General features: G+C 44.1%; 1 protein-coding gene across 1 annotated transcript in view; it reads left to right on the forward strand.

Moving 5' to 3' along the window:
• Positions 1–12,103, forward strand: part of LOC144671845 (uncharacterized) — a 148,006-nt gene that overhangs the window by 10,687 nt on the left and 125,216 nt on the right. The window contains exons 4-6 of the mRNA XM_078533894.1: positions 3,838–3,924; positions 7,139–7,201; positions 11,216–11,302. Coding sequence (XP_078390020.1) covers positions 3,838–3,924; positions 7,139–7,201; positions 11,216–11,302 — 237 coding nt within the window. The remainder of the gene's footprint in view (positions 1–3,837; positions 3,925–7,138; positions 7,202–11,215; positions 11,303–12,103) is intronic.

Genomic DNA, 12,103 nt, shown 5'->3' on the forward strand with positions numbered 1-12,103 from the left:
ATCTACACTATTCGCCTCAATTTTTAAAATTTATTCGTTCATGGGATCTGGGCAAAGCCCACATTTGTTGACCATTCCTAATTGCCCTTAGACTGAGTGGCTTGCATGGCCATTTCAGAGGGCATTTAAGAGTCAACCACATGTGTGTCTGGAATCAAATGTAGGCCAGATTGGATAATAGTTTCGTGGTCAGCATTATTGAGACTAGTTTTCAATTCCAGATTTTGTTTTTTATTAATTGAGTTTAAATTCTACCAGATGGTGTGGTGGGATTTGAACCCGTGTCCTGAGAGCATTAGCCTGGGACTCTGGGTTATTAGCCCAGTGACATTACTACTCCCTGTGTTAGTGAGTTTCACATTCTCACCATTCTCTGGGTGAAGAGGTTGCTCCTGAATTCCTGATTGGAGTTATTGGTGACGTATAATTATGAATTATAGTTCTGGCCCCCTACACAAGTGGAAACATCTTCTCTACATCTGCCCTATCAAACCCCTTTATAACATTAAAGACCTTTGTCAGGTCACCCTTCCGTCTCTTTTCTGGCGAAAAGAGATCCAGACTGTTGAACAGCTCCTGATGGGTATAACCTCTCCTTATATCATTTGAGTAAACTTTTTTTTGGACTTCCTATATACTACTTGTAATCTGGAGACCAGATCTCTTCACAGTGTGGCCTAACCAAAGTTTTGTACAAGTTTAACAGAACTTTTCTGCTTTTCAGTTCTCTAGGTATGAGCCCAAGTGTTTTGTTTTCTCTTATGGTTAGATTGACATTTAGTGATTTCTGTATTTGAGCCCCAGATCCTTCTGCACCTCTATCTCACTGAGAGAATTATTTTCCATGGACTATGTGGCCCCCTTATCCTTGCTAACAAAATGTACAGCCTCACGCTGATCTATTGCAGGGAGAGGCACAAAGCATGATCTTGGTGTTGCAATAAGTACAGAGTAGGCACGCTTTCACTTTAGAAGGGGGACTGACAGGTGCAAAGTATTTAATAAAGGGGACGGTGATGTAAGCGTGTAGTGAAGGGAACGGAGTCAGCACAGGTAACCTAGGAGTTTCGGACTTACCACTCTGCACCAACCAAAATGGTAAATACAATATTGGAGAGACACAGCTTAAAAAAAGTGGTGTGTAAGTTTGTCGAGGATTTACAGTGCACTGGTCAGAGCTCACTCTGTGGTCACTACGCTTCAAAAGGAGTCATAGTTGAGAGTGTTGCAAAGAACAAGAGTGGTCCCAAATGTAAATGTAATTTCTGATGTAACTTCTTGTTAATGTAATCTCTGAGGGACTAGAGAAGCCTAAACTTTTCAGCCTTGAGAGAAAGTGGTTAGGAGGGCCAAATGGAATAATAAGAAATGCATTTATATAATACTTTTATTGACCACTGGACACCTAAAAGTGCTTTGCAGCCAATGAAGTACTTTTTGAAATCTAGTCACTGTTGTACTGCAGGAAACGTGGCAGCCAATTTTCGTGCAGCAAACAGCAATGTGATAATGACCAGATAGATAATCTGTTTTTTGTGATGTTGATTGAGGGATATGTATTGGCCAGGACACCGGGGGTAATTCCCCTGCTCTTTTTGAAATAGTGCCCTGGGATCTTTTATATCCCTGAAGGTAGATGGGGCCTTGGTTAACATTTCATCTGGAAGAAGGCATCTCCGACACTCCAGTGTGGTAGAGCAGCTTTAATTTTGTGAACAAGTCCTGGAGTGGGGCTTGAATCCGGAACCGTGATTCAGCGACGAGATGCTACCCATTGAGCCACAACTGACATGAAATCGCTTTAGCTAGATCTGGCATATTGCTGTAAGCCAAGTTAAGCCATTAGGAAGCAGAGCATCAATTTATATATTTAAAAAATAGAGAGTTTATTTTTTTCAAAGGCTGCTAATTCCTTGGGATTGGTCGGGTAAAATGGTGGAATGAAGTCTTGGGTGGAGGTGTGTTCAAGATTCATGCACGAGGACACCCAGATCCCTCTGCACTGAAGCATTCTGAAGTTTCACTCCATTTAAGTAATAAGTTGCCGTTTTATTCTTCGGACCAAAATGGATAACCTCACACTTATCCATCACCGCCCCCCAACTCCACAAGTCTTTATCTTGTGTATGAACCTCCTCTGTGGCACCTTATCAAATGCTTTTTGGCACCCCACCCATGTCCCACCGCTTCCAGCAGCGGCTGTAGGGTCTCTAATGTCCACCCCAGAGAGCAAGTGGTGCCTCTGTTTTCAAATCTCACCCACAAGAAGGCACCGCCGTCAGTGTCGCGTTCCCTCGGTACTGCGCTGGGCGTGTCAGCCTGGATTATGGTGCTCCAAGGCTCTGGAGTGAGGCTCAAACCCACGACCTTCTGGCTTGATCCTATGCACTGAGCCGTGGCTGACATTAAAGGAAGCCTGCCAGTCCGAGACAACTGAGGGTGCAACCCAGAAGATGCTGGCAACGCACAGCAACTTGAGGGGAGTTAACTTGCAGGCTGAAATGTAACACTGCTACTCAGGAAAGGAGGCAGAAAAAAACAGGAGAATTACAGGTCAGTTAGCCTGACATTGGGTAGGTGCTGGAATCTAGTATTAAAGAAGTCATAACAATGCACTTAGAAAATTGGAACAAGTCAGTTTTTTTTTTTACAGAAAGGAAATCTTGTTTGACAAATTTGTTAGGAGAATGGTAGATAATGGGGAACAGGTAGATGTATTACACTTGCATTTCCAAAATGCATTTGATAGGGTGCCACAGAAGAGGTTACAAAAGCAAGATAAAGGCTCATGGAGTTGCGGGTGATACATAGGCATATATACAGAATTGGTTAACAGATGGGAAGCAGAGTAGGTAGAGATAAATGGGGCATTTTGAAGTTGGCAGGCTGTGTCTCGTGGAGTGCTGCAAGGATGATTGCTGGAGCCTTCGCTATCTTCAATCTATTAATGTCCTAGATACATTACTCTCTGTCTCTTCATCTAAGTTTTTTGATGATACAGAGCTAGGGGGGAAACGCAAGCTGTGAGGAGGGTGCAAAGAGAGATAGACAGGTTAAGTGAGTGGGGAACGAGGTAGCAGATGGAGTATAACGTGGGGAAGTGAGAGGTTATTCACTTTGGTCTTAAGAATAGAAAAGCAGAATATTTTTTTTAAGAAGTGTGAAATTTTTAAATGGTGGATGTTCAGAGATACTTGGGTGTCTGTGCAAAAATACATTTAGCATGCAGGTGCAGCAAGCAATTCGGAAAACAAAGGGCATGTTGGCCTTTATTGCAAGGGGATTGGAGTTCAGGAATAAAGAAGTCTTGCTGCAGTAGTGCAGAGCTTTCGTGAGCCTACACCTGGACTACTGTGTGTAGTTTTGGTCTCCATGTTCCTCCATCTCCACAATACTGTGTGATTATTGATTTTATCCCGTACTAGTTTCTAGAAGTTTCCCCACCACTGAGGTCAAACTGATTGGCCTGTAGTTGCCAACTTTATTCTTGCACCCCTTTTTGGACAAGAGTGTAACATTCGCAGGTCTCCAGCCCTCTGGCACCTCCCCTGTGTCTAAGGAAGACCGGAAGAGTATCACTAGTGCCTCTGTAATTTCCACTCTCACTTCCCTCCTGCTCCTAAGTCCTATGTTCCTCCGTGGCTTGGTGTCATACTTTGTTTTATAATGCTTCTGTGAAGCACCTTGAAATACTGCGCTATATAAATATAAGTAGTTGTTGTAAAGTGTGTCACCTCCTTTAGTCGGTAGAGAGATTAGACTCTAAGCCGAATTTGAGTTTCACTTCTCCAGAATCATTGCTGCGTTTGAAAGTAAACTCTCTGAATTTCTGTGTAGGCCAGCAGGAGCCAGACTCTGCACTGCAAGGATTCTGTTTGCCCACCGGAGGGGGAGGCACAGCTGGACGAGAAGCCTAAAACAGAGGTAAAGTCACTAACCCAGGTTCAACTTCTATCCACCTCCATTTCTCAGCACCCTTGTCACCACACCATGTAATGGTCACTATTCTCCCATTTTATAAACTGACACATCATGTACAACACAGAAACTGGCATGACTGGTTTTGTGCTGTTTTCGATTTTTCCCCACAAGCTCCATCTTGTCCGAACAACGTAACCCTCTATTCCTTTCTCCCTGGTGTGTTTATCCAGCTTCCCCTTAAACGTATCTACACCATTCACCTCAACCACTCCCTGTGGTAGCATGTTCCCCGTTCTCAGCACTCTGAGTAAAGAAGTTTCTCCTGAATTTCCCGATTGGATGTATTAGTGACTCTCTTATTTTCATGATGTATGAATGCTGCTAAATAGATCAGCCCCCCGATGGCTGAGATTGAGAACTCTCATGGGGGAATTGCCGTGAGGATCCTGCATGTTAAAGGCAGCAAACTCTGCAGCTAGGTCACTGCGCCATTTCCTAACTTCTAAAACACAAGACGACCTGATTATAAGAGTCGCAGTGGGTAGCATCCCAGCCTCTGAGCCAGAAGCTCCAGGTTCAAGTCCCACCCCGAGACTGAAAGGCCAAGGATGCTGTGTTCATAACATGGCCAAGCAGGTTGAGTATCAACCTGTAGATCCTTGCAGGGGGAGGACTGGTTGGCTCGATTGTATGGCCAGTGTGGATCAAAATTGGTGCCAGCAGCACTGGGTTTGATCCCTGTTCTGGCTGGGGTGGATTTGGGACCTGTCTCCTTGCCCTACCTGTGGTGAGATCGTGATGCTGTGGGTCAGACCGCCTTCGGGCAGAGAAATGAAGAAGGTGCCTTGATCCCTTCATTTGAGGGGGCTCACTATTTATGCAGGTCCCTGAAGACCCCTGGTGGAGGGAAGGTACATGGCTTCAGCCAGAGTGGCTGCTTTCAGCCTTTGCGCAGTTAGCATTGAAATTTTTGTTTAACTAATTCCCGGGATGTGGGTGTCACTGACAAGGCCAGTATTATATCCGATCTCTAATAGCCCTAAAGTGAGTGGCTTGCTAGGCTAGTCAGAGGACAGTTAAGGGTCAGTCACATTGCAGTGGATCACATGTAGGCCAGACTGGATAAGGGTAGCAGAGTTCCTTCCCTGAAGGCTATTAGTGAACCAGATGGGTTATTATGTCCATCCAATAGTTTAATGGACACCGCTACTGATATTAGCTTTATATTCCAGCTTTATTTTTTCAACTGAATTTAAATTGAAGACTCTAGATTGCTCATCCAGTAATGTAGATACTGAACCCCCACCCCCCCACATTCGCTCCTAGTGCCCCTGGGTTAAGCAGGAGAGAATTTAACCAGGGTTGGCATTCCTATATTGTTTTTCACTCACCCTATCTGATAGGTGTGCGTGAACATGGGCATCAGTTTGCAATAGGCCCAGGCTTACCTGTGGTGCCTGCCACAGTCGATGTGCAGTCATGTACTGCTTAGGCTTGCATGTGAATAATAATAGCCCTCTCGGGCAAGGCACTGGGGGTTGCCAGCATTCATGCGATGTATCCTAAGAAGAGTTGGTGCTTTAGGAGAACCTTATCTATGCTACAACTATGTAGGGGAGTAGATTTATGAGCTTCATCCTAGAGTGTTGAAGAAGGTGACTGTAGAGATAGTGGATGCATTGGTGGTTACCTTTCAAAATTCTATAGATTTTGGAAAGGTTGCTGCAGACTAGAAAGTAACAAATGTAACCCCACAATTTAAGGAGGAAGGGAGAAAAGAGAACTACAGACCTGTTAGTTTGACATCAATAGCAGGGAAAATGTCAGAATCTATTAAAATGGATGTGATAACTGGACTTTTATAAAGGAATGGTAAAATTGGGCAGGGTCAACATGGATTTATGAAAGGGAAATAATGGTTGCCAAATTTGTTGGGGTTTTTTGAGAATGTTACTTGTAGCATAAATAAAGGAGAACCAGTGGATGTGGTGTATTTGGACTTTCAGAAAGCTTTTGATAAGATTCTACATAGGAGGTTAGTAAAACAAAATCAGAGCGCATGGGATTGGGGTCATGTACTGATAGGAATTGAGAATTGGTTAACAGACAGAAAACAGAGTAGGAATAAATGGGTCATTCTCAGGTTGGCAGGCTGTGACTAGTGGGGTACCACAAGGACCAGTGATGGGGCCACAACTGTTCACAGTCTATATAAATGATTTGGATGTGGGGAATCAAATATATTATTTACAAATTTGCTGATCACACAAAATTGGGCGGAAATGTAAGTTGTGAGGAGGATTCAAGGAGGCTTCAAGGGGATTTTTACAGGCTAGGTGAGTGGGCAAGTACACAGGAGGTGGAATATAATGTGAATAAGTGTGAAGTTATCCACCTTGGTAGAAAAAACAGAAAGGCAGAGTGTTTCTTCAATGATGAGATGTTGGGAAGTGTTGATGTCCAAAGGGACCTGGGTGTCCTTGTTCCTGAATTACTAAAAGCCAGCACTCAGGTGCTGCAAGCAAATAGGAAGACTACAAGTATGTTGGCCTTCATCGCAAGGAAATTTGAGTCCAGGAGTAAAGACGTTTTGCTGCAATTGCATAGAGCCTCGGTGATACCACACCTGCAGTAAATGTGCACAGGTTTGGACTCCTTATCGAAGGAAGGATGTACATGCCATAGAGAGAATTCATTCCATAGAGACTAATCCATGGGACAGCGGGATTGTCTTGAGGGGAGACTGAGGGAACTGGAGCTCTGAAGAATATGAAGTAATCTCATTGAAAACGTACAGGGCATGACAAGGTAATTGTGGATAGGGTGTCTCCCGTGAGTGGTGGGTCTAGAACCAGGGGACGCAGTCTCAGATTAAGGGGTAGGCCATTAAAGATTGAGATGAGGAGGAATTTCTTCAGTGAGGATGGTGAATCTTTGGAATTCTCTTCCTCACAGGGCTGTGGAATCTCAATCACTGAGCATATTGAAGACAGAAATCAATAGATTTCTGGATACTAATGACATCAAGGGATATGGGGATAGCGCGGAAAAATGGCATAGAGGTAGATGATCAGCCGTGATCTGTTTGAATGGTGGAGCAGGCTGGATGGGCTGAATGGCCTAGTCCTGTTTCTGTGTTCCTAAATTGCTAGAGGGGATGGTGGGAGAGAAATATGTTGTGTGCCTTGTATTTACCCAAGATCTGATTTATTTTCAGCATCCCATTGATGCTTTGCAACGTACTCGATTTACGAGGAGTACATATAAGAAAGTGGAAGAGGTAAGTTGCCAATTGAACTCGTGACTCCCTTCTTAAAGAAACTGGCCATTCAGCCCAGCTGCTCCATGTTGATGTTTATGCTCCACATCAGCCTCTTCCCACAACACTCATCGCCCCATCAACCTTCTATTCCCTTCTACCTCAAGTACTGTCTAGCTTCCCCTTAACTACATCTACACTATTCACCTCAATTTTTAAAATTTATTCGTTCATGGGATCTGGGCAAAGCCCACATTTGTTGACCATTCCTAATTGCCCTTAGACTGAGTTGGTTGCATGGCCATTTCAGAGGGCATTTAAGAGTCAACCACGTTGCTGTGTGTCTGGAATCACATGTAGGCCAGATCGGATAATAGTTTCGCGGTCACCATTACTGAGACTAGTTTTCAATCCCAGATTTTGTTTTTTATTAATTGAGTTTAAATTCCACCAGCTGCTGTGTTGGGATTTGAACCCATGGCGTGAGAGCATTAGCCTGGGACTCTGGGTTATTAGCCCAGTGACATTACTACTCCCTGTGTTAGTGAGTTTCACATTCTCACCAATCTCTGGGTGAAGAGGTTGCTCCTGAATTCCTGATTGGTGTTATTGGTGACATATACTTATGAATTATAGTTCTGGCCCCCTCCACAAGTGGAAACATCTTCTCTACATCTGCCCTATCAAACCCCTTTATAACATTAAAGACCTTTGTCAGGTCACCCTTCCGTCTCTTTTCTGGCGAAAAGAGATCCAGACTGTTGAACAGCTCCTGATGGGTATAACCTCTCTCTTCTTATATCATTCGAGTAAACTTTTTTTTGGACATTCTATATACTACTTGTAATCTGGAGACCAAATCTCTTCACAGTGTGGCCTAACCAAAGTTTTGTACAAGTTTAACAGAACTTTTCTGCTTTTCAGTTCTCTAGGTATGAGCCCCAGTGTTTTGTTTTCTCTTATGGTTAGATTGACATTTAGTGATTTCTATATTTGAGCCCCAGATCCTTCTGCACCTCTATCCCACTGAGAGAGTTATTTTCCAAAGAGTATGTGGCCCCCTTATCCTTGCTAACAAAATTTACAGCCTCACGCTGATCTATTGCGAGGAGAGGCACAAAGCATGACCTTGGTGTTGCAATAAGTACAGAGTAGGCACGCTTTCACTTTAGAAGGGGGACTGACAGGTGCAAAGTATTTATTAACTGGGAGGGTGATGTAAGTGTGTAGTGAAGGGAACGGAGTCAGCACAGGTAACCTAGGAGTTGCGGACTTACCACTCTGCACCAATCAAAATGGTAAATACAATATTGGAGAGACACAGCTTAAAAAAAGTGGTGTGTAAGTTTGTCGAGGATTTACAATGCACTGGTCACTACGCTTCAAAAGGAGTCATAGTTGAGAGTGTTGCAAAGAACAAGAGTGGTCCCAAATGTAAATGTAATTTCTGATGTAACTTCTTGTTAATGTAATCTCTGAGGGATTAGAGAAGCCTAAACTTTACAGCCTTGAGAGAAAGTGGTTAAGAGGGCCAAATGGAATAATAAGAAATGCATTTATATAATGCTTTTATTGACCACTGGACACCTAAAAGTGCTTTGTAGCCAATGAAGTACTTTTTGAAGTGTAGTCACTGTTGTACTGTAGGAAACGTGGCAGCCAATTTTCGTGCAGCAAACAGCAATGTGATAATGACCAGATAGATAATCTGTTTTTGTGATGTTGATTGAGGGATATGTATTGGCCAGGACACCGGGGGTAATTCCCCTGCTCTTTTTGAAATAGTGCCCTGGGATCTTTTATATCCCTGAAGGTAGATGGGGCCTTGGTTAACATTTCATCTGGAAGAAGGCATCTCCGACACCCCAGTGTGGTAGAGCAGCACTCCCTCAGTATCAGCTTTAATTTTGTGAACAAGTCCTGGAGTGGTGCTTGAACCCGGAACCGTGACTCAGAGACGAGATGCTACCCATTGAGCAACAACTGACATGAAATCGCTTTAGCTAGATCCAGCATTTTGCAGTGAGCCAAGTTAAGCCATTAGGAAGCAGAGCATCAATTTATATATTTAAAACTAACGTGTGAGAGTTTATTATTTTCAAAGGCTGCTAATTCCTTGGGATTGGTCGGGTAAAATGGTGGAATGAAGTCTTGGGTGGAGGTGGGTTCAAGATTTATGCACGAGGACACCCAGATCCCTCTGCACTGAAGCTATCTGAAGTTTCTCTCCATCTAAGTAATAAGTTGCCTTTTTATTCTTCCGACCCAAGTGGATAACCTCACACTTATACATCGCCGCCCCCCAACTCCACAAGTCTTTATCTTGTGTATGAACCTCTTCTGTGGCACCTTATCAAATGCCTTTTGGCACCCCACCCACGTCCCACCTCTTCCAGCAGCCGCTGTGGGGTCTCTAATGTCCACCCCAGAGAGCAAGTGGTGCCTCTGTTTTCAAATCTCGCCCACAAGAAGGCACCGCCGTCAGTGTTGCGTTCCCTCGGTACTGCGCCGGGCGTGTCAGCCTGGATTGTGGTGCTCCAAGGCTCTGAAGTGAGGCTCAAACCCATGACCTTCTCGATTGATCCTATGCACCGAGCCGTGGCTGACATCAAAGGAAGCCTGCCAGTCCGAGAGAACTGAGGGTGCAGCCCAGAAGATGCTGGCAACGCACAGCAACTTGAGGGGAGTGAACTTCCAGGCTGAAATGTAACACTGCTACTCAAGAAAGGAGGAATTAAAAAACAGGAGAATTACAGGTCAGTTAGCATGTCATTGTGTAGGTGCTGGAATCTAGTATTAAAGAAGTCATAAAAATGCACTTAGAAAATTGGAACAAATCAGTTTTTTTTTACAGAAAGGAAATCTTCTTTCACAAATTTGTTAGGAGAAGGGTAGATAATGGGGAACTGTAGATGTATTTCTCTTGGATTTCCAAAAGGCATTTGATAAGGTGCCACAGAAGAGTTTACAAAAGCAAGATAAAGGCTCATGGAGTTGGGGGTGATACATGGGCATATATACAGGATTGATTAACAGATGGGAAGCAGAGTAGGTAGAGATAAATGGGGCATTTTGAAGTTGGCAGGCTGTGTCTCGTGGAGTGCTGCAAGGATCATTGCTGGAGCGTTCACTATTTTCAATCCAAATGTCCTAGTTACATTACTCTCTGTCTCTTCATCTAAGTTTTTTGATGATACTGAGCTAGTGGGGAACGCAGGCTGTGAGGAGGATGCAAAGAGGGATAGACAGGTTAAGTGAGTAGGGAACGAGGTGGCAGATGGAGTATAACGTTGGGAAGTGAGAGGTTATTCACTTTGGTCTTAAGAATAGAAAAGCAGAATATTTTTTTTAAAGAAGTGTGAAATTTTTAAATTGTGGATGTTCAGAGATACTTGGGTGTCTGTGCAAAAATACATTTAGCATGCAGGTGCAGCAAGCAATTCGGAAAACAAAGGGCATGTTGGCCTTTATTGCAAGGGGATTGGAGTTTAGGAATAAAGAAATCTTGCTGCAGTAGTACGGAGATTTCGTGAGACTACACCTGGAATACTGTGTGTAGTTTTGGTCTCCATGTTTCTCCATCTCCACAATACTGTGTGATTATTGATTTTATCCCGTACTGGTTTCTAGAAGTTTCCCCACCACTGAGGTCAAACTGATTGGCCTGTAGTTGCCAACTTTATCCTTGTACCCCTTTTTGAACAAGGGTGCAACATTCGCAGGTCTCCAGCCCTCTGGCACCTCCCCTGTGTCTAAGGAAGACTGGAAGAGTATCACTAGTGCCTCTGTAATTTCCACTCTCACTTCCCACCTGCTTCTAAGTCCTATGTTCCTCCGTGGCTTGGTGTCATACTTTGTTTTATAATGCTTCTGTGAAGCACCTTGAAATACTGCGCTATATAAATATAAGTAGTTGTTGTAAAGTGTGTCACCTCCTTTAGTCGGTAGAGAGATTAGACTCTAAGCCGAATTTGAGTTTCACTTCTCCAGAATCATTGCTGCGTTTGAAAGTAAACTCTCTGAATTTCTGTGTAGGCCAGCAGGAGCCAGACTCTGCACTGCAAGGATTCTGTTTGCCCACCGGAGGGGGAGGCACAGCTGGACGAGAAGCCTAAAACAGAGGTAAAGTCACTAACCCAGGTTCAACTTCTATCCACCTCCATTTCTCAGCACCCTTGTCACCACACCATGTAATGGTCACTATTCTCCCATTTTATAAACTGACACATCGTGTACAACACAGAAACTGGCATGACTGGTTTTGTGCTGTTTTCGATGCTCCCCACAAGCTCCATCTTGTCCGAACAACGTAACCCTCTATTCCTTTCTCCCTGGTGTGTTTATCCAGCTTCCTCTTAAACGTATCTACACCATTCTCCTCAACCACTCCCTGTGGTAGCATGTTCCACGTTCTCAGCACTCTGAGTAAAGAAGTTTCTCCTGAATTTCCCGATTGGATGTATTAGTGACTCTCTTATTTTCATGATGTATAAATGCTGCTAAATAGATCAGCCCCCGGATGGCTGAGATTGAGAATTCTCATGGGGGAATTGCCGTGAGGGTCCTGCATGTTAAAGGTAGCAAACTCTGCAGCTCGGTCACTGCGCCATTTCCTAACTTCTAAAACACAAGACGACCTGATTATAAGAGTCGCAGTGGGCAGCATCCCTGTCTCTGAGCCAGAAGCTCCAGGTTCAAGTCCCACCCCAAGACTTAAAGACCAAGGATGCTGTGTTCATAACATGGCCAAGCAGGTTGAGTATCAACCTGTAGATCCTTGCAGGGGGAGGACTGGTTGGCTCGGTTGTATGGCCAGTGTGGATCAAATTGGTGCCAGCAGCACTGGGTTCGATCCCTGTTCTGGCTGGGGTGGATTCGGGACCTGTCTCCTTGCCCTACCTGTGGTGAGAACGTGATGCTGTG

Source organism: Cetorhinus maximus, chromosome 34 (assembly GCF_964194155.1).
Source record: "Cetorhinus maximus chromosome 34, sCetMax3.hap1.1, whole genome shotgun sequence".
Taxonomy (NCBI): Eukaryota; Metazoa; Chordata; class Chondrichthyes; order Lamniformes; family Cetorhinidae; genus Cetorhinus; species Cetorhinus maximus.